Raw genomic sequence first — 24,480 nt, forward strand, 5'->3', positions numbered from 1 at the left:
TCCTTCCTTCTCGGATCCAGAGCATTTTACTGAATACCGTTTTATCACATACAAAAAGAAATTTGATTACAAAATCCAATCTTGGTAAGAGTTCCAGGATTTGTTTCTCAAGGTAAAACATGGCTTTCCAAACACAGTGAAAGTAAGACATCTTTATGAGTTCACCCTTCCTCTCTGTCTCTTTCTGTCTGTCTTTCTCTCTCTCTCTTTTTTCTCTCTCTCACACACACACATTCATACACACACAAACACATACACACACACACACACACACACACACACACACACACCCTTTCCCGCTTACCATTCCCCAAACTTGCTTCAGTCTATGTTTCCTGAGAAGTAGTGAAAGCAGTTACTCTCAAAACCTCTAAAGAATTTACTAGTATTAGAGTTCCAGTTAAGTCTCTCCACCGTTTGGTGACAGGCTTTTTCATTCTGTCCAAAGCTGATTGAAGATCTTGTAACACATCTCTACAACTGTTTCCATAGTGACTGCTCCATGCATAGAGAAAATCATAGGCATCTATAAAGAAAAGAAAAAAAAAGATTGATGTGAATATCAGACAAATAACAGACAGAGACAGAAACAGAGAAAAAAATTTTAAACTGTAAAGGACTTAATATAAAATGGAATCCTCATTATGTGAACTTTTTGATGTAGAAAATAATCACTATCATTTCTTATATCCCTGTGTTTCTAAAACCAGTGTTTTTTCAAAAATAAAATAGTTATAAATATGGACTTTTTTCTTGAACCACTCTTTAGTTTTTATTGCCTTGATGTCAATATAAAATTCCTTGCATAATTTAAATTTTACATTTACTATTCATGTATTTATTTATTTTGTGTGTGAGAGTGAATGTATGTCATACATGAATGTGGAAGTCAAGGGATAACTTGATGGAGTAAATTATCTCATACCATGTGGGTCCCAAAAGTGATACTCAGTTGTCAAGCTTCATGGCAAACCTCTTTATCTACAGAATCATCTTGTCAGCACCATATTTTTTAAATAATAACAAATACTATTAATATAAACTTTTAATTATCTGACTTTTAAGAATAAGATTTGTTACATATAAATATTTTTGTTGAGTTTTATAATACTATATATACAATGATATCAAATACATTTTGCACTTTTAATTCATTCTATCCAGCAAATCTATATACATAAAGAAAACTGTAACTTGATGATCAAATCAAAATAAAAACAAAAATGTAGTTCTTTAAATCAAAAACTTACTGTTATGGTACATTTTATGATGCAAAGAAAGATCAACATTCTATGTTTCTGCACTTTTCTTCCCCTGAGGACCTGTCCACACTAATGAAATCAGTGTTCCCATAGAAATAAATGCATGTCAAAGGAGAACTTCACATACAAGCAAGTACAAGGTGGTTACCAAGGCAACAGGCTCAGAGGGAATGAAGACAAAGGCAACCCAAATAAGGCAAATGGAAGAATACAGACATATACACAAGTTAACATGAATTTATTCTAAGAAACTAACAAGGCATACACTCATGATTAGAACATTTGAAATATAAACTTTAGTAGTAATTACTTATTTGGGCTTACCAAGTTGATTTATTTGTAATTCTGCCACTTATAAAATGTTAAAAGCACTGAGTTTGAGCTTAATAATGCACATAATTGCTTTCTTAAAATGGTACCTCAATTAACATCAGCATTCCATGTAATTGGATATAATTTTTCCATTTGCCGCCACTACCACCCTATAGTCTAGTAACTGAAGTGAGAAGAAATAAATCTCTGATGCCATTATGGTTTGCTTCAGTCCACATAAAAACGCTAAAAGGGTGAGATAATGTTATTTTTTTCTAGTTGGCATTTCAGAGAGGACATAAACACCTATCCCCTCACCTCTCTTGCAAAGACTAATTCTGCAAAATAGAGAATAAAATAATTATCAAGTTATATCATGCTAAGGTATGTGACATAGAAGCAGAAGTCACTTTAGAGTAGCAGTTCTCAACCTATGGGTTACAATCTCCCCAAAGACCATTAGAAAATACAGATTCATAACAGTTATAAAATTACAGTTATGAGGCAGCAATGAAAATATTTAATGGTTGGGGTCACCACAGCATGAGGAACTGTGTTAAAGTGCTACAGCATTAGGAAGGTTGACAATCACTACCTTAGAGTTTGTATACAAGCTTTGTCATCACTGATCTGGTTTATGGGGAAATTGTATCTTGGGCTACTGAAATAAGGACAATGGGGTGTTCTCTTTTCTGAAGGTTTCTGTTGATGCAAACTACTCACACTACCAGTGTTATCAGTAGCAATTCAGCAAGAAAAACAAATTAGTTCACATTAATAGAAGCTTATGTCAGGCTCTATCTCAGCTTCAGTCCTTAGATGCAGTGCTACACTAAAATGGTTGGTTAATCTCTGTGGATTTAAAAAACGGAAAATTGTTTGTCCATGCTCCAAACTTATATTCTATACTGAATCCACTCAGTTACCAATATTCAACTAGCTGGTATAATAATTTTCATATTGTTGTGTACTGTTTAACATAATGTTATGAATATTTAACAGCCTCCCAGACTGTTCTAAGTCCCTTTGTGACTGAGTAGGAAACAGAAATGCATTTGGAAATATTTACAATAGGCAGTGACTGACAGCAGTGAGTAAAAGGTGATATAGCACGGAAGATTAGCATAAAATACTAGAGAACATAGGTATCTGTTAGGGATTTCAAATGGGTGGTTTCAGAATTCTTTTATATGCTGACATACAAGTGCTTTTATACTCAAGGACAGTAAAACCACCCCACTGTCTTACCCAGGCAGTAAAGCTCTGCATGGCATGACTTGCTGCAGCAAGGAAATTTAGCATTTACAGAAAAGCTTGCAGGTGTGTTTAGATTTGAGTTGACTTCTCTGTGCTGCTCAGAGACTTAGGAGACTGGAGATGTACTCAGGTGATGGTATAAGCTAGAGCCTACATCCCTCCATGCACTTATACTGAGTACTAGACAGTTTGGACACAGCACAGAATAGTGCAGTCAGTACTGGAATTCAGAGAAACATGGATTGACTGTTGAGGTCTGATCTCTATGTAAGTCTTCCAAAAGTACAAAGAAAGGAGTAGCTAAATTAATGAGAAATGCAAGGGAGGATATTGTCTTAATATTATTTGGTAACCCTGACATGGGTATGAGAGTGTTAGGGTGGAACCACAGGACAGAGATGACCTTCCTGACTTGAACTAAAATATGAATGGGATTTTCCATCCAGGTTTTTTTCTTCAATACAACAAAGCCGGCATATTTCATCAGTGTAAATTCTAATTTTCCATATATAAAATCACCTGTGACTTTCAAACCAGATGGCAGAAAAATATTATTACACATAGTTTAAATATGGTAAATACATGCTTTTCCACCACTTATTTTACTTGCTAAGTTAAAATTAACGCAATACATATCCCTACAAGAATTTCTATTACAGTGTAGAAGGAGCAGTGGGCTGTGCCCCGCCACCAGGTTCTGCACAGCTAGCTTTACACCCGAAATAATTACATGGAAACTGTATTCTTTTAAAGGCTGCCTGGCCCATTAGTTTCAGCCTCTTACTCACATCTTGACTAACCCATATCTAATAATCTGTGTAACACCATGAGTGGTATCTTACTGGGAAAGATTCAGCATGTCTGACCTGGCAGCTGGCTCCATCATGTCTCTCCCAGAGAGGAGAGGCATGGTGATGGCCTAACTTCCCTTCTTCCCAGCATTATGTTCTGTCTACTCCACCTATCTAAATCCTGCCCTATCAAAAAGCCAAGGCAGTTTCTTTATTAACCAATGAGAGTCCTCCATCATTTCCCCTTTTTCTGTTTAAACAAAAAGGAAGGCTTTAACTTTAACATAGTAAAATTACATATAACGAAACAGTTATCAAGCAAGAATTACAGTTACAATATTTAGATCTATTTTATCTTTTATTATAACTAAGGAAAGCTACCTATTTATACTTCAACTCCATCAAAGACTCCAGAAGGATATAATACTACCTAAGTAAACAAGAAATATGCAACTTTCAAACTCTAGAAATGACAGAGACAACTCGCAGCCTGGATAGTCACCCAAATTTTCTCTGTACCATTGGGGCATCCATCTTTGGCCTTCAGGCCCATAGTTTCCAGCAGACATTTCCATGAAGCAGGAAATTCTAAAGACAGTTCAGTCACTTTCTGCTGTGTCCTGCATAATGTCTTGCAGACTCTTTTATGAATCAGGAACCCCGAAAGACCATCTCACCTTTAGGCAAGTTCAGCAGTCCTCTTTCTGTGGGTTCTTTGTGTACAGTCCAGGCAAGAGCAGTTTCTTGCCCAAATGGCTATCAAACTCCATAAGGAGCCTCTTCGATGCCCATCTTCCTCTTGAAGTAGATTGGGGCTGCCAGGAGCAGATGTGTCTCATTGTCATGAAAAACCCTAAGTTATTAAAACATTAAATGCCATAGTCTACAGTCTTTGAAACATATGAAGAATGCCTATCTGAAATATATCTATGCACATCTAGAAAATCTAACTAACATGACTACAAGCTTGATTATTATCGATGTTTATCCATTAACAACCTATATTTCCTAATTATACATTACATTTTTAAATGAACTATGCAATCACAATACCTTAATCAAGAGCAGAAATACATATACATATAACAAAATTGACCTTAAAATCTATACCAATGCAAATTATTCATATCCAAAGAAAAGGGAACTTACAAATCCAAGGTTCCAGCAAGGAGCACAGAAAAACAAAGAGCAGGTGGGCCTGAGGCCCGCAAGATTTTATAGGTAAATATTAGCCTAAGGGGGACACACCTTACAAACAAGGTAATTGGCTAGGCTTCCCCTTCAGAAGATGTTCATAGCAGCCTTTCAGGAGGGCATGGTCTATCATACCATATTGGGATAGAAGCAATCCACAGGGAGTCATCCTCTGTGAAAACAAAAGAAGACCCTTTTTCCAAAGCATCATGTTCTTGGATCCAAATTCTGAAGTCATACCGTTAAGATGTCCATTCTGGTCTAGCCTGGCAGACCATATAATGACATGTCTCTCTGTATTTAGCTCTTTTACAGTCAAAAATTTTAAAGAAAATACAATAATACAAAGAATCCAGACTCTCTGTGAATTTTCCATTTTTATGTGGCTTATTTTTACTCTATCAGTTTACTTTATTCTGTCTCTTTAAAGGCTTTATCCTTTTTTAAAGGCATTAACTTTATTCTTCATATTTTTTCTTCTTTCTCTCAAGCCTACGTACATTCATCCAACATTGTGACCCATTTAAAGGTCTTTTATATATGAATCTGTCCTATTGTGAATCTGTAATTTTTTTACTATCCAGGAGCACTTTTGATTTGCACCTTTAAATCGCTGAGCACTTAAGAATCTAAGCTGTGACATTCCTGGGTCAAAAACAGATACTGTGAGCTTACCCCGCCCAGTCCAACATGGCAGAGCCACTTGTGACTCTGAATTGGTTGCACCTCTGAGCTGCAGAGCCTCGGGCTGTTCTGGATGTTGGCTCCACCTCTCTCCAATTTCAAAATGGAGGACATGCCATTTTATGCTAGCTCTGGGGCAGCCAGTTAGGAGCCGCACTCAGCACTTTAACTTTGAGACTGAGTGTGCAGCACAGAAACTCTTTTCATCCAAGTTACAACCAAATCTGACACATAGAGCACTGCGCACTCTGAAAACATCTCTCTGTATGGTGGCAGGAATCCGCCATGCTCTTCTGCCTGCCTAAGACTGATTCTGCCATCTGCCCAGGTGCAGACGGGGAGTGCTGAGCCATTGGCCCAGTCTCAGAGCACTCTCCTTCTGATCCCAAGAGGGAACACAAACATCCAGTCCCATAAAAGCCATTGAAATGCTTAAAAGCCAGAGTCTGCACTGGCGGCACAGCCCCAGACGCTGTATTTTCAAACCATGTAGCTTTTTTCCTGCTGAGGCTGAGTCAGGAAAATTTCTCTGCAGCACACTCTAACAAACAGCAGAAAGCTGTGTTAAACTTTCTCTCCCTTTTTTTAAAGCCCTCCCAGGTTTTTAAGTGAATTTAGTCACCACGTTGCATGCCAATCTGTAGAAGGAGTAGCAGGCTGCATCCTGCCACCTGGCTCTGCACAGCTAGCTTTACACCTGAAATAATTACATGGAAACTGTATTCTTTTAAACACTGCCTGGCCCATTAGTTTCAGCCTCTTACTCACATCTTGACTAACCCATATCTAATAATCTGTGTAACACCATGAGTGGTGTCTTACCGGGAAAGATTCAATATGTCTGACCTGGCAGCTGGCTCCATTTCATCTCTCCCAGAGAGGAGAGGCATGGCGATTGCGTAACTTCCCTTCTTCCCAGCGTTCTGTTCTGTCTACTCCACCTATCTAAATCCTGCCCTATCAAAAACCCAAGGCAGTTTCTTTATTAACCAATGAGAGTCCTCCATCATTACAGCAAGGTATAAAATGAGGGAAAAGCATGCTGCTTAGATATAGGAACAAGGCAATCAGTTGGACAAACAATGAGTAAACAGACAGGACTTGGTAATAACAATTACAAAAAGTACATCTAGATTAACCTGTATGAATCAATGTGAGAAAGACAGGACTTTTTAAGGTTTTATTTTGTCTTATGTATACATAATATATGTGGACTATGTGTGTGACTGGTACCTTCAGAGGACAGAAGAGAGTTTTGGATTTCCTAAAACTGGAGATACAAGTTGTGAGCCACTCTATGGGTGCTGGGAGCCAAACCCAGTACTCCTCAATAACAACCAATATTCTTAACTGATGATGAGCCACCTCTCCTGCCATATGACATGATCTTGTCATTTGATGAGGACTCATATGCTGTGAAAAAGGAAATTGGGTTTTACTGGCAGTAGTCCTATGCTCGCATCCAGGTTCCATTGCTTATTTGATAGTTCAGTTTGAGCTTTGAATTTTTACGCTATAATGTATGTATAATAATTTCCAGTCTTCTTTCTTCAATAAGGCACCCTAAGAAGAACTTATACAACAGTTTGCATGCAATGCTTGTTAGTAGCATACAGTAGAAAATTGTAAAGTTTTAATAGGAGCAAGATAAGGAAGCTTTATTTTTAACCATATGGGAATGTGAGATAATGGACAGGGACTATCTGATGAGACAAGAATAATAAAGTTTTACAGTTTTAGCATACTTCTTCCTGGAAGCCAATACAACTCATTAGACTTTGCTGTAGATGACAAAAGGCAGCAAGATCAGAACTGAGCATCCCATTCTGTCTTTTTTAACTCATAAAATAGAAATAACATAAAGAATTTAATTGACTTTAATTACTTTTGGATAATTGCATTTTGCCACATTAGAGGATTAATAATTCACCTATTTCTGTCATAAAATTATAGAAGCAGCATTTCATTTTAAGTACCATTAGCTGCAGAAGTATTGAGGCTAGTTAGGCTTCCTAAAGGTTATTACATGTGTTCTGTACTCAGCACATCATTTACCATCTCTAATTAGTAAATACATAAATAATGTTTAAAACAGGTGGTTGTTATCTTCAGAAAAGAAAAATGCTAACTCCTCGGGGCCATCCTCCTTCCTCAACAGAGACACAGTATTTGGTTAAAATGTGACAAAAGAGAGAAATCTTGGTCTCAGGTTTGCAGTAAGAATAATCATTTAGGAATTCTGTATTAATTATAAATCAGAAAATTATGGTGGACTCATTTCTTGCAGGTAATCTGCTCAAATTTGTCCAGCATGAGATGGAGACCTTCTGGGCAAGCTATTTTCATCAATTCTTAGTTAGGGGGACATCTTATTGCCTTCTCCCTAATAAGTACTCTCACCCCTTGCACAAATAAGAGACACTTAAATGTCAAAGATTGGAAAAATTAAGTTTCTCTAATCCATTCTTTATTGTGTATATAATAACACAAATTGTAGGCTTTAAAGGTACACACCTGGGTTGGAAGTCAACATCTGGAAGGGCGTGGGTAGTGCAGAATCTTTGATAAGCTATGAATTTTTCTTTTCTTGCTGTGACATAAACTGAAGTGTAGAAAATGTCATCAAAGCACCACTAAGTACGTGCAGTGACAGATGTAAACATGTCCTCACCTACATTCTCATTCAGTCACTTCACTAAAAGTGGTTGCATTTTATTCCACTTTCCAGAAAATCACCCAAGGTCATAGATTTGTCAAATCCAACAAAATAATAGGTTCTTTGTGTTTTATTATGACAACTGCCATCAACTATCAAAAATATTTTATACATGTTATTTCATCTGACTGTCTAAATGCCTGAAAAGGTTGTGCTATACAACTCAGTTAAAAAAAAATCTTAGAAGAGTCCAAAGTCATGGGAGTTAATGAATGGACTGATGGAATTGGAATCCAGGCAAGGGAGCTTTGCCTGAAGAGTCTTGCCTCTGGATTCCAGCAAATGAAATGAAATGTCATATCTTCCTCCTCCTCACATGACTTCTTGTCAGTGCTCTCTAGACCTCACTGCTAACAAGAGTCCACTTCAGGGACTCTCAGTAACTAACATACTATAGGTTTTAGGCGGCATCTCCTATCTGATTATTTTGATCTTTGCTTAAGCAGTCAATTCTGTAAAGATTAGCAGTTAGAAACATGAATAAAACTAATAGAATTACAAATCCTAGATCTATCACTCACCATGTCACTCTGGATGCTACATAAATGCATTGATACTCAGGGTAGGTACCTGTGTGTTAGAAAGAGGATGATTCTAGCGCCCTGCTTACTGTTTGCTGAAATTAATGAGATGTGTGAAGATTCTCATGGCGACTGACACACAACTATTTTTATTTTTATGTCATTATGTGCTTCTTGATGGAGATATAGTTCTGAAGTGTAGCGTCTTCAAAAAAATTTTATTTAAAAATTAATTTCAAACTAATGTAAACATTAGATTTCTGCCTGCACAAGAAGTACAAGAAATCTAACAAGAACTAATCAGAGTCCTTATGCCTGAATGTTATCTAACAAGAAATCACAACCGTTCTACGTTCTCATTTTTAATTTACATATAGGATGAAATGCTTCGAGCACTCTTGCTGTAAATCAGAAGGGAACAAGGACTGCTTCGAGATGACACAAAAGAGAATTAGACTTGCACTACTGCAAAAGGAACTGCGGGACACCTGGTTGCCTGCTCTGTTCTGCGTTTGAATAGCGTCAGAGTTGAAAAACACTTTGTGGTGTCTCCATGGAGACAGTGTGGCCCTGTGTGGCATGCCAAAGGAACTAAGCCTTCTGGTGCCTGTACTATAAGGGAGAGGTGAGTGGGCAGAGGAAATTTAAAGTGTGAGATGAACCGTTAGGGTCTTTAGCAAATAGGAAAGGAGGAACCTAATCTTTATTGTTAGAAATATTCTATGGAAGAGAGTCACAGAGAAATTAACGTCATATTTGCTAGTAATCTGAAGAGGATTGACCGAGGCCTAGCCTCCAGCCTAGAAAAGTGTTAGATTTGAAAACTGCAGCTTTTCTCTGTAATATCAGACTTTAAAAATTGTGCTGTCTTCCTAGTATTTAATGGGTTCTTGTATTTTTAAATTAAATATTTAAATATCTTCAGAAAAACTACACAGAATTTAAATTAACTTTCACAGAAAAAAAAAACAAACAAAAGAATGAAAAATAAAACAAAACAAAATGTTGAGGGGAGGTGAAGGAAGTTCCTGTTAGGAACTTTGGGGGCAGATTCCTGGGACCTGCTGGGAAGAGGACTTCTGAAAGGCAAACATGGCTGGAAGGCTATGGTGTAAGGACATTTTTGCAGGCTACAACGAGGTCTCTGGACCGGAGAGAGCACACAGCTCTTCTTAAAATTGAAGGTGTTTATGTCTGAGATGAAACTGAATTCTGCTTGAGTCAGAGATATGCTTATGTGTATAAAGCAAAACAAAACAAAACAAAAACCAAAAAAAAAAAAAAAAACCAAAAAAAAAAATACAGCGACCCCTGGAGGCAAGCTAAATAAAACCAGAGTTATCTGGGGGAAAGTTCCTGGGGCACATGGAAACAGTAGCAGGGTTCGTGCCAAATTCTGATGCAACCATCCTGCAGAGGCCACTGGACACAGAATCAGTGTGATGCTGTACCCTTTCCGAATTTCAACTAATGAGAAGTAAATAAATAAGTGGATTTGTCTTTTTTTTTTTTAAAAAAAAAAGGACATCATTTACATCTTTATACATTATAAACATTTTTTGATAAAACATTTTTATTAAAACGTGTTTTGCATGGGCTGGAGAGACAGTTTAGCAGTTCACTGACTTGGCTCACAAAGGACCCACTTTCAATTCTTGGCACCCAAATGGAAGTTTACAACTCTTTGTAATTGCAGTCCCAGGGAATCTGACACCAAATCCAGCCTCCATGGCACCAACCACGCATGTGCTGCCTAGACATACATACAGGCAACGTGTCCATATATTATATAAAATAAAATTTAACAGATATTTTAAAAACCTACAAAAATATTTTTAAAATGCTTATATGCATATGATTGGTTCTAAACATATGTAGTAGCTTTAATGTAGTATTTGTATTAACTTAAAATATAAATTGAGAAGGTGTTTATTTTAAAAAGTGACATTCTCAGAATTCTCAAAAGACTTTCCCTTCACTTCAAAAAGAACAATAAGTGGTCAAAAGTACTAAAGTATATAGGAAAGGTACATTCAGTATCCCCATTCTTATATAGGAAAGGTACATTCAGTATCCTTATTCTTCAGTCATCCTGAGGTTTGACGAAGATCAAGCATATTTTGGAACCAAGATAATGCCATAGTTGTCAAGCTGCATCCTGAGAGAACCTGCTGAGATTCTTAGGTTTCTGAATAGGTGAAGAAAATATTGTACCAGGGAAACAGGGCCCATAGATCATATGTCAGAATAAATGACATGAAAGAAACAAAGACAGCACAGTAAAGGAACATTATATTTGCATTCACTCACCCCAAAGCCAGTTCTTAACCACTACACCCCAATTATAAGTAGTTACACATCAACTACCTAACTTGTCAAACCCATCTCGTTTAAGATGGCTCTTTTCCCAAAAAGAAACAACACTCTACAACAAGATTTGTGGATGTGGAAGTTAGCTTGCATTGTCCTTGTAAGTGGCCAAACAGGTAAAATTCCTATAGGACATTTAGAATGGCTTCAGGCCCAAATGCCTTTGTTTTCCTAAGTGATGACATGGATCAGACTCTGGCTGTAGTGTTAGCTGCAATGAATTGAATTGTTGCTGTTAGAAAACATCTAGGGGGTTTTCTTTAGGTTTATGAGATTTTATCAGCCTCAGACACAGACATAGTCACTTATGATTTGGGCTGTGTGAAAGTAAATAATGGACAAATAGGCTGTGTGTTAGTTAGCCTGCATCAAGATTGGAGGGAAGGCAAACAATAAACACAGTTAGAGAGAATCCAGATGCTTAGCAAAGCTGGCAGAACAAACATCTCTCCAGTAAATCTAAACAAAACTCACAAAAGCAAGGCCCTATCATGACAAAAGAATAACAGTTTTCAACTGGTCAGCTTTTTAACCAGTTTACTGAAATGTCAGAACCAGTTCTCACAGTACACTCTTCTCCCTCAAGGTCCTGACTTTTCAGCTCACTCAGAAAACACTTGTGTCCATCTTGTATGCTGTGCTCACTCTGGATTCTCCTCATTGAGAGGCTTCAGTTCCCCTCTAGGTTTATGAAGATAAGGGTAGCAGATAAATGGGACATATGTGTCCAGTCCCTAGCTGGACATATTTTGTTTAGAAGTCCTTACTTGTGAGCTGGGTTTTGGGGATTCAGCAAGTGTCCAGCTGACACCTGTTGCAGCTGGAAGAAGTCAACTGACTTGATCTACTGAACTCCTCTTAGAAAAGCTGCAACCTGATCACCTAACAGAATGCAAAGTAAGAAGAGCAATCTGAAAAGCAAATATCCATCTCTATGGCCAGGCATTGTGGAAAAGGTCAAAAGGCCTTCAATCCCAGCACTCGAGAGAGGGAGGCAGTTGAATGTCTGTGAGTTCCGGGTGAAAAACGTGTGTGTGTGTGTGTGTGTGTGTGTGTGTGTGTGTGTGTGTGTGTGTATCCATCCTTTCATCCATCTATTTCTAGGACCCCAAATGACACAGAACATGCAGATTGTGCTTATAATGTCACCATCTCAGAGAATATTGCCCTTAATTTAAATATCTTGAAAAAGTTTTAACTTGCTGAAAGATGCAGAACATCTACCATATACTCATTAATGGAAAATACTGTAATTTATATGAAAAAATTGAATCATGTTACTATTATAGTAATCTGAAGAAATACATAAATGCAATGTGCATAACAGAATCCATGTAATAATACTGCTGAAACAAGCAGGTTTTGTGATGAATATCTTTGCACTAAATGCTTTCTTTTTCTATATGATATTAATAATTCTTACTGTACATAAAATTAAAAAAGATGAAATGACTCTTTGATCTCTCTTTCAGTCATTTCAATGGCTCCATATCATTCTTCTCCTAGGATTCATCATCAAGCCCTATCACTTGTCATAAATGATTAAGTATATCTTCTCTGAGTTGATTTGAATATTTATTGACTCAGAAATGTACCTGCTCTATGCCTTAAATTCTTGTAGCCTTGTGTCCTTACTGCTCCAATTTAATGGATTAATTTGCTCAAAAGCCATGTAAATATAAAATCTAACAAGAGAAATATAAATGTGTTTTTTAGAAGTATGATATATATTTCAGACATTTCCAACAGGGTTACCAGATAATAACTTCAGTTAGTAGGGACTAAGTGTTCCTGAATGTTCCTTCAATTAATTCATAAACATGAAAAAGACTAAATTACATTTTCTTTACTTGGCTATAGTTTGTCACCACTGAATAGAACATATGAAAATCTCACCTCTGCTGAAACATCTCCAGATTTTCCTCGGTAAGGAATTTCATACACCTGCATCTGATGTTTAGTGAGTCCTGCAGATTTCTCAGCAAGTTCCCTCCAGCTTCTTCCGAGCTTAACAGCTAAGGTTAGAATAACAGCCTCTTGGAGAAGACGTGCCACTAATGCTTGGTGATCCATCTTTAGCAGAGCCTGTGGCAGTCAGTATCCATCATGCTTAGAAACAATTCATTGACATTTTCCTTGAAACTGTAATTTGCATTATGTATTCTAGAAATTAAAATACCTTTTCAAACCATACATATAGTTAAGGTTTTTAAACTCAGAACAGTGATTTATATTTAGGAAAATTCATCAAACAAACATAGTGAACATATATATTAGAAATAGGGGAGCTTTAGTATAGCCTTAGTAGCTAGCTATAAGATCATAGGTAAATCACATTATTAATATATGACTTTAACTGCTAATGGAACACTATCAACCCTTTTATCAGTACCTAAGGCTCCAGCAATTGATAATCTGTGAACCTAGAGTTAATTACTCATTCCCCTCAAGCTTATTCCTTGTCTTACCAGAGGATTAACACAGATCTATTTCAGCAAAATGTGGTTTAAATTTTTCTTAGAATCATGCCTATTGAGTAAACACATGATACTCCTTCAATTTTGAACTAAGTTACAGACATTTCTGAATTTAAATAATCTGCCTCCCTGACCTCTAATGTGATTCTATTAACATAAATGGTGTGGGACAATGGTTTATATTCTGTCAATTATATTTTAAATAAACACTGATTGGCCAGTAGTCAGGCAGGAAGTATAGGTGGGACAACCAGTCAGAAAGTAGAGGCGGGTCAATGAGAAGAGGAGAATTTTGGGAAGAAGGAACTCCTGGTTAGCAGTGTGACTCCAGCCACAGAAGATGCAAGATGTGACTGCCCCACTGAATAAGGTACTGAGCCACATGGCTAACACAGATAAGAATAATGGGCTAATATAAGTTATAAGAGTTAATAAGAAGCCTAAGCTTATGGGTCAATCAGTTTATAGTTAATGTAGACCTCTGTGTGATTTCTTTGGAATTTAACAATTGTGGGAAGCGGGCAAGACAGAAACCCCAACAGCATATAAATGGCAAAGTAATAAAGGCAAATATTCTCCTACAATGTGAAAGTGGGATGCTATCAGACTCCCTTTCTTCATTTATTGCACACTTAAGTTTTCTCTCTTACTGTTCATTTCAGGCAAGTCTAAGAGCTATTTTGTTGCTTTGAGTATATTTTAAAAATATATGAATATATACATATATATGCAAATAAGTTTGTAAAGATGCTTGGCAGTTGTTTATTATGTAATGGTACCCAGGAGTTTTATTTACTCATGAGAAAGAATAAGTAAAGTTAAATTAATTTTAAAAGGCACCAATAAAAATTTACCATATTTATTCCCATGAAATCTACAGTTAAAAGAACAGTTGGGACTCTAGACAGAAGTTCTATTGATCCCTCTTTTTATACTGATTAAAGGTGGCCACAGTGAGAAGCAATACCAGGGCAGCAGGTCTTCAAAGTACACTTGAGTTTTTTGGCATGGCTTTACCCTGGCAAAGTACAATTTCACAAGAAGTATTTGTTATACTGTTGTAATGTTTTGTATAATGAATATAGAGATAATGTTATTCTGCCTAATCCTTTAGAACTAATATAAAATCACATGCTGAAGGGTTTTCAGAAATGTCACATATTAGGAAACAAAAGTAATCTATCTTTACTTTTCAACTTCACATATCAAGACACAGAGCAAGAAAATTTTTCACTAATTGCAAAGGGTGTTTGAATACACAACTCTACATCACAGAAGGATCAATTGCTTTGCTAACAGAGGGCTGGGCCTAAGCCTCTTTTAGAAGATAGTCTTAAGGGCATCACACAGGATTAATAATAGTTTTTGGGTCCAAAAGGGGCCACTCTTTTGAATAGGTCTCTATCAACATTGTCTAATCAAGGCATTCTAAGATTTATTATGCCCTCCCCAAATTACAGGTATGGTATGACCTGAACTTTCAGATCATGAGCCTAAGATAACTTATTTTGAGCTACTAAGAAAAGAAAGTATAGTTTCTTGAACATCTCTACTGTATATCTGAGTTACAAAAAGAAGCAATTACAAAATCAATGTGTAGCTTATATTGAGCAGGAAAACTTCTAGTATTCAGGCACCTGAGCCCATAGTCACTAAGGACAGAGCATATCATAATAAAACTGTCCACTCACCAACTAGACATTATAACTCTCAAGTTTTACTGTTCTTCGTGTCATTGTCGAATCATTTTCTTAACATGCAAATTATTATTAATGCTATAGATTGAATTTATCCACCATTTTTTCTTTGTTGCTTCCAGCTTTACTAAAACTTACTTTTTAATGTGTCTCTGCCCACTGCCTTATTCATCATTTTCATACATATAAGTACTGTTTTTATATTTATACTACTCAGTACACTTACTAACATTTACTTACAAAAACATTTGATGCCCCCCCTACATACTCACTATTTGAAGACAGTATTAGAATTTAGCATTTAGGAAGAATTAGCTACATTCATATTTTTATCTTCTTTAGAAATGTCATCCCGATACTTTGTTACTATAACATTGATTTCTGTTTTAAATCCAATTATTTATAATCTCCACAAGGTTTTTAACTGAGAAAAGTGCATGCTCAAAAGAGTTGACCCTTGAGAATTCTATTAGCATATTAAATACAATGTTGGTAGAATCATTGTTGGATTGTGCAGCATTCCTTAAAGAAAAACATTAAACTGATGAAATAATGGATAATACTTATGCATTTGAAGGAAAAAAAACATTGAAAAATAAGCCTCTATAAGATCAAGTATTTTTGTTTGTTTTCTTTACTTTTTTTTTTTTTTTTTTTTTTTTTTTTGGTTTTTCGAGACAGGGTTTCTCTGTAACTTTGGAGCCTGTCCTGGAACTAGCTCTTGTAGACCAGGCTGGTCTAGATATGTTTTCTTTACTTTTATGCTATGGTTTTCTTTACGTTTATGTTATGGAGTTTATATAAAACTTGAAGGGTTGTCCAAATATTTGAGAAAAAAAGAATTAATCTCTTAAATTTAAAACAAAAGTTCCAACAAAAACACAACCTTTGAAGTCTCTTAAAAGATGATCCTTATAGACTTATTTTCTGAGAAAATCACGATTGACTCCAATGCTATGACCTTGCAGGAAAAGTTCCCTATTTGCTGTTCAGGACTCCAATGGATTTGAGACTACTAGTTTTTCATTTCATCTCTAATTCTTGCTGTAAATATCATCAAGTTAATGAAGTTCTCTAAAATGAATTATTATTTTCAACCCATAGTCACCACAATCAGTTCATAAAGAAACTTCCTGGTACTTCTGTCTTTATGGCAATCTTCCTTTAATTTCTTGACAATATAAGAAACCCTTTCTAGTTCATTGTCTGCTTGAATTTGATCAAAATCTTCTTGTGCCAGATGTGAGTAGTCTAGGACATTAGCTAAAACTTTCCAATCATGAATGTTTTCTGACACCAGAGTTAATATAACAGAGTATATATAAGTCAGACTTTTAAATGGCAAGGCAATTTGCTCCAAAAGATTCTTGGTTGTCAAAATACTATCAGATATAGACATTACTTGTTCTTTGCAAATCACCTTGACATTTTTGCAATGTACAAGTCCAATCTTACCTCGAAGGACACCTACATACCACTCTTTCACTTTGGACTGTCCGATGGCTCTTACTGTGCCTTCTCCAAGAAGGGCAATTATATCCCCCTTAAAATACTCAAGTAAGTAGTCAGTTTTACTTTGCCTCAGTACCGTCTTCACTGTGATCCCATAATCGGTAAATTTCACTTTTTTAACTTGGAAAGTGGGGTAGTTGATAAACCCTGTTGATAACAAGGGCACTCTCTTGCTTTCTTTCTCCTGGAAGTAGCTCTGCAGATGTAAGAGCCTTTTGAGGTTTGGGGCTGGATCAGGTGAAGTGACAAGAAATTGTGTGATTAGTTTTCCATCGGAAGACCCCACGTGAGCCCGGAAGACAAATGAGTGCATCCCTCTGTGGTCAACTGAAGAAAAGAAAACTTGTTGATGGACGGCTGCACCTGCTTCCAATTGCCTTTGTGCGATTCTTTGCCTTTCTCTATCTTTACTTCAAAATCAGGATCACATGAAAAAGCCAAAATAATTAAATCTTGTGGCCTGTCAAGTAACCAGGAATGCTTTCCCCAGAGATAAAATACTACTGGAGATGTATTTTTTTCCACCCGTCCTAATGTCAGAGACTGCAAACTTTCCTGGCACATAGTTGTGCCCACAAGCTACAAAAACAGCAGTAAAACTTGGATGGATATATTTGGGCCCATAAATTCCAATGGAAGTGGTTTTGTGAATATAATTCCAAATAGTAGCAGCTGGTGGCTGAATGGCCTCAGCTTGTACAGCTATGACTATGTACATTACCTGGCTCAGATCAAGAAACTTTGCTTGGATGGTGTCTTTGTAGACAAAGCAGTTGTTCAGTGCTTGGAAAGGGCCTTCTCTGTCCAGGCTGTGTAAACACACCATTTTTGTCATGATTTGGCTCAGAGGATCTATTTTTACTTCTGCTCCAATTTTCATCTCCAGCAAAATAGCTCTCATGGTTTTAGGGTTGCTTAACCTTATTTCCAAAAGAGGGCTTACAGTACAGGAGAGGTTATGGTTCAGCTTTGGTGGAGGATCCAGAAACGCTGTCAGAGATACCTCCTGAAATTCTCCTATGGCTATGTGTCCCTGGGGTACATGAACAATGATGTCTGAGTCAGGTAACTGAACTGACCCTCCTTAGTGGTTTAATTTACAAACTGCAATGGTCTCTGCAATTTGTGTTTGAGACCATCCAGGACTTTGATTAATTATATTCAGATCCATGCAAGAGCGTGCTAGCTGACATTGACTTAACCAAGCCATTTTGTATGCTTCTCGGTCATTTTGAAGCCACTCTGGGTCTTGTATTAGGATCTGGTCAAAGTGGTGTATACTCTGATGAGCATGTGACGTATCATGTAAGATGTCCAGGAGTTCTGAAACACTCTTAGACCTTTCCGACTTCTTCGAGGAAGATGGCCTAAGCACCTGATCCATGTCAAGTTCATCTTCAGAGGAATCAGAAGAATTCCCTGTTTCAATTTGTTTTAAAAAAAAGAAAAGGATCTTCCTTCAAAATGGACATATTATCTTTCTTTTGCTTATTTCTTAGCTTAGTGATGTCCTCCAGAAATGGGTTCGAGGCGGCTAGTTCATTCCAGAATGGATTTGCAGCTTTGGCAACACTATCACCATAGTGAGTAGAAGCATCTGTCCAGTTGTGAGGCAAGTCTAACACCTGGCATGCTTGTTATTTAAGCAAAAACAATGCAAAAGAAAAAATAAGTGTGAATCTGAGATAAAACCATGATTAATTTATTCATAGGTTACAAATTCAAAACTTACTTTCGGCTTTGATTTTTGATGCTGCCGTCCACTACAACCTTAGTAGTAAAACCATATTCACTTATTTATAATGAGGAAAGGGGAAGTTTATACCAAGTTATTTTAAGAACAGATACATTAATTTTATCTTAAAGGATCATAAAGTAAATGAATATTGAGTACAGTATATAATTATTTATAACAACACATTAATAATACATTTAACACATTTACTTACACTTACATAAAGTTATTTCTTAGTATTTTATGTTTCATTTACCCAAGTAAACACTGAAAAAAAGTAGCCAACATCTATAATTTTTCTAAACATTGAGCTGTTGGTCTCATTATATCCAAAAAATTAACTTGAAGTCTTTCTTTTCAAATAAAATCTAAGGAATGTCAAACATACCCGTATGAACTTGAGTAGTTTTCAAAACAACCTTGTAAGTTAAAATTGTCATTAATTATTCATTTCTGGGAGCACTGCATTACTAAACAACATTACGTTTTGAATGTGTGTGAAAGACACATTGAAAAACCAGATTGACAGTGAAATTACTGCCTGCAGGAATTCACTGAACTTCTGAAAAATTGTAATGATAAAATATGGGATGCCACTAGAAACAGAAACACGTCATTGTTTCTCTGGAAAGGGCTAGAAGAACACATAAAAACATGCTCAATACCCCCAATGTAATCAAAGTCATTTTATGTTTAGAGTGACTTTTGTTAGGCTCTTTCTACTAATCTAATAACTAGTCACAAACATGAGGACATGTGCAGTTGGTACTGCTGTAGGGACAATGAAAGCCACATGGACAACTGAGTCATCCAAAGTTCTCTAGACACAAGACTTTTTCCTAATGAAGCTTTTATTTTGCTTTAAGTAAGTTATGTTACTTATTAAAAGGTATAAGATGGATTTTGAAAAACAGAAATAATATTTCTCTTCTTATCACACATCCTCTTTTCATCTATCCCAACTCTCTCAAAACTCATTTTCTACTATGAGCACCAGGTCCATGAGAATTACTAGGCTGCTTCAGTCCCTGCTTGTAGCCATTCCCCTCAAGTTTACAACATCTGCAGGACATACTATTGTTTATTAATGAATTTATGAATTAATATTTATTGTAATCTGTGAATATGCTATATTTGTGTGTGTGCATGTGTCTGTGGTGCATGTACATGTTGTACGTGTGTGTATTTGGTGCATGTGTGTGGTGCATGTATGTGGATGCATGTGCATGTGGTTTATGTGTGTGCATGTGTGTGAGGGGCATATGTGTGTGTGCATGTGTGTGGTGCATGTGTATGTGTGCGCACGTGCGTTGTGCCTGTGGAGGAGGCATGCATACAATTACAACTATATGTGGAGAACAGATGTCAACATCAGGTGTTTCTATCAGAGTTCACCTTATATTTTGAGACAGGGTCTCTCATTAAACCTAGAGCTCACTGATTAGCTACATTTGCTGGGCAGTAAGCTCCAGATATCTCCCTGTCTCTGATCCCCTAGCACTGGGACTACAGATGAACACCCATGCCTGGTTTTTGCTGTATTAAGCCAAAATTAAGTCTTGTCTTCACACTTAAATGGCAAGCATTTTATACACAAAGGCATCTCTCTAGCCCTAGAAGACTAATAAGTGTACTTTTTAAAGAAAGCACTTATCAATAGTCCAAGATAGAAATCAGAGAAACATCACCCATGAAAATAACCACAAATAGCATAAAATATCTCGAACTAATTCTAACCAAACAAGTGGAAGACTTGTATCACAAGAACTTTAAATCTTTGAAGAAAGAAATGAAGATGTCAGAAATTGGAAAAATCTCCCATGCTCTCTGGTAGGTAGAATTACCATAATAAAAGTGGCAATCTTACCAAAAGGAATCTACAGATTCAATGCAATGCCCATCAAAATCCCAGTAAATTTTTTCACAGACCTCAAAAGAACAGTATTCAACTTTATATGGAAAAGCAAGAAACCCAGGATAGCCAAAACAATCCTGTAATAAAAGAGCCTCTGGGGGTATCACAATCCCTGACTTCAAACTCTACTACAGAGCTACAGTACTGAAAACAGCCTGGTATTGGCATAAAAACAGACAGAAAGACCAATGGGACTGAATCAAAGACCTGGATATTTATCTACACACATTCGAACACCTGATTTTTGACAAAGAAGCAAAAAATATCAAATGGAAAAAAGAAAACATATTTAACAAATGGTGCTGGCATAACTGGATATCAACATGTAGAAGAATGAAAATAGATCCATATCTCTCTCCATGAACAAAACTCAAGTCCAAATGGATCAAAGACTTCAACATAAAGCCAGCCACACTGAACCTTATAGAAGAGAAAATGGAAAGTTCACTTGAATGCATTGGCACTGAAGACCACTTTCTAAATATAATCCTAGCAGCACAGACACTGAGAGAAACAATTAATAAATTGGACCTCCTGAAACTGAAAGATTCTGTAAAACAAAGGACATGGTCAATGAGACAAAATGTAAAAAGGTCTTTACCAACCCCACATCAGACAGATCTGATCTCCAAAATATACAAAGAAATCAAGAAATTGGTCATCAAAAAAACAAATAATCCAATAAAAAATGGAGTACAGACCTAAACAGAGAACTCTCAACAGAGGAATCTAAAATGGCTGAAAGACACTAAAGGAAATGCTCAACATCCTTAGTCATCAGAGAAATGCAAATCAAAACAACTCTGAGATTCCATCTTACACCTGTAAGAATGGCCAAGTTACGACAATTTATGCTATGGACAACTTATACTATAGAGGTTGTGGGGTAAAGGAAACACTCTTGAATTGCTGGTGGGAGTGCAAGATGGTACAGCCCGTTTGGACATCAGTGTGGTGATTTCTCAGAAAATTAGGAAACAACCTTCCTCAAGACCCAGCAATACCATTTTTGGGTATATATCCAAAGGATGCTCCATTTTGCCACAAGGACATGTGTTCAACTATGTTCATAGCAACACTTTTTATCATAGTCTGAACCTGGAAACAACCTAAATGCCCCTTAACTGAAGACTGGATCAGGAAAATGTGGTACATTTACACAATGGAGTACTACACAGCAGAAAAAAATAGCAACATCACGAAATTTGCCAGCAAATGGATGGAGCTAGAAAATATCATATTGAGTGAGGTAACCTAGAACCAGAAAGACAGTTATCATATGTACTCACTCATAAGTGGTTTTTAAACATAAAGCAAAGAAAACTAGCCTACAAATCATAATCCCAGAGAACCTAGCCAACAATGAGGACCCAAAGAGAGACATAAATGTATCTAATTACCATGGGAAGTAGAAAAAGACAAGATCTACTGAGTAAATTGGGAGCATGGGGGCCATGGGAGAGGATTAAAAGAGAGAGGAGAGTCAGGGAGGGGAGCAGAGCTCAATAAAATCAATTAAAAAAGAAAGCATTTTTCTTTAATGTTATTCTATTTCTGATAGCTCTTGTACTTGAGAATTTTATAAATCTTCTATAGCAACTTTTAGAGGCAAACATTCCATATGTATAGACAATCATTTGACTTAATTATACAGCAACATTACCATATTATAAATTCTTGTACCTGTAATATGATTTTTTGAGAGTTTTGAGATTTCCATCTCAACCAAACTTCATTCAGATCTACTTCGAGCAATTCCTCTTGGCTAGCAATAGGCTCTTTCACTGATTAACATTTTGCCACCTAGAAAGCAATTAGAGGACATATTTATTGTATGTATATATAAGCAGGTTGGCAAAGGAAACAATCTAAAAATGGTTATTCTTATTTAAACAGAAAACGGCAAATAAGTATCTATACAGAGCTAGGCAGTGGTCACTCATGCCTTTAATCCCATCACTCTGTAGGCAGAGGCAAAAGGATCTCTGTGAGATCAAGGCCAACCTCGTCTAATAAAGCAAATTCCAGGACAGCAAGAGCAGTTACACAGAGCAGAAATCTCTGTTTCTACTAAATGTCCTGAAATGAATGTTATTGCTATTTTGAAAAATGTCAATTCTAGATTAACCCCCAAAAATGAATTTACCGTGGAAATACCTTCATTAGTAAGTCAATATAAAACAACCAATAAAAGCCTGAGATAAGAGAAACAATAGTAAGTTGACACGTTAATAAATGGATAATCTCTGATGACTAGAAAATTAAATAAAACTAATCTGAAAAATCCAAAATTCTTCTACATATCCAATGCAATCCCAAGAAAAATTACATTAGATATATATTATATGTCTATGAGTATGTTTGTAATTTTTCTTTTATTTTTAATTGAAAAGTCAAAATTGTTAATAGTTATCATACAAAATATGCTGTTTAGAAGCATGTTGTTTTAAAACATGTTTTTGTCATTGAAAATGCTAAAGACAAATGCTAAAGAAAATAATTCAGATAGTGCTCACTGCCTATCAGCTATCAGCATTTATTATGTGCACTAAGAAATATAATGTGCACTAAGAAATATAATGTGAAATCAGAATAGAAATATTCCAAGGAATCAGAATGGACATCCCAGAAGGAATCTCACACTCATATGTAATCTTGATATCTACCTGACTGAGGCAGCCATGTGGGTGTCATGAATCATTGGTTGTCCATGGTAAAAGCAATAATATCCATTCCCCCTCTGCAACATCTTCCTATGTAACACTTGATGACCTGTAACTCTCTGTGTAAACCAGACTGAACTTGATCTCAAAGGTCTGCCTTCCTTTGCCTCCAAGTACTGGTGCATTGAAGGAGAAACAGAAAAAAATGGAGCGGGGGGCTGACCAGGAGAGGGGGCAGTGAAGGCAATTCAGAGAGAGAGGAGGGATAAATAACACCAAAGCTTTGAAAAGGCCATAAGAAATCATATTATTTTATGTTTACTTTAAAAAGTATTAATTCTCATAATACTATAAGGAGCTATGTAAGCTGCCGAAGGAAAAAAGCAATCAAGGTGTAATATTGGTACTGAGGATAAACAACAGTCATCTAACTGGATTTAAGGCCTGCTTAACAGAAGAGAGTTCATGCCAGACACTATAAACCTAACCTGCTGAGGCCTGTGACCCCAGAGGACAACTTTCCTAAACCTGTATAATTTCTAACTGCTTAGGTGGAGGATTACACTGACATATTTTTGTATGTTGAATTATCCCTGTATCTCTGGGATGAAGCCTACTTGATCATGGTGGATAATTTTTTTATGTGTTCTTGGATTCAGTTTGCCAGTGTTTTGTTGAGTATTTTTGCATCAACGTTCATGAGGGAAATTGGTCTGTAATTCTCTTTCTTAGTTGTGTCTTTGTGTGATTTGGTTATCAGGGTAACTGTAAAAACAGTTCCATAATATTCCTTCAGTTTCTATTGTGTACAACAATTTGTGGAGTATTTGTATTAACTCTGTTTTGAAATTCTGATAGAATTTTGCACTGAAATCATCTGGTCCTGGGCTTTTTTGGGTGGGGGAGGCTTTTGATGACAGCTTCTATTTCCTTAGGTGTTATAGACCTATTTAATTTGTTTATCAGGTCTTGATTTATTTTTGGTGTGTGGTACATACCCATGAAATTGTCCATTTCCTTTCAATTTTCTAATTTAGTGGAGGTAGTATTTGAAGTATGACCTGATGATTCTCTGCATTACCTCTGTGTCTGTTGTTATATTCTCCTTTTCATTTCTGATTTTGTTAATTTGTGTATTCTTTCTATGCCTTTGGTTAGTTTGGATAAAGGTTTGTGTATCTTATTGATTTTTTTTTTGAAGAACCAGCTCTTTATGTTATTGAATCTTTCTATTGTTTTCTTTGTTTCTATTTTATTGATTTCGGCCATCAGTTTGATTATTTGCTGTCATCTGCTCCTCCTGGGTGAATTTGCTTCTTTTTGTTCTAGGGCTTTCAGATGTTCTGTTATTTCACTAGTATGGGATTTTCTCCA

At 36.3% G+C, this 24,480-nt stretch overlaps 1 protein-coding gene and 1 pseudogene across 1 annotated transcript; one reads left to right on the plus strand and one right to left on the minus strand.

The window, feature by feature from the left end:
- Window positions 1-326: 326 nt before the first annotated feature.
- On the minus strand, window positions 327-22,238 carry Macc1 (MET transcriptional regulator MACC1). Its single transcript, XM_038338084.1, is given in 7 exon segments — window positions 327-526; window positions 12,976-13,192; window positions 16,390-17,202; window positions 17,205-17,312; window positions 17,314-18,234; window positions 18,236-18,426; window positions 22,127-22,238. Coding segments are annotated over 7 exon segments (2,562 nt in total).
- Window positions 9,830-10,218, plus strand: LOC119818752 (annotated as a pseudogene).
- Window positions 22,239-24,480: the final 2,242 nt, after the last annotated feature.

This window comes from Arvicola amphibius, chromosome 7, assembly GCF_903992535.2.
Source record: "Arvicola amphibius chromosome 7, mArvAmp1.2, whole genome shotgun sequence".
Classification (NCBI taxonomy): Eukaryota; Metazoa; Chordata; class Mammalia; order Rodentia; family Cricetidae; genus Arvicola; species Arvicola amphibius.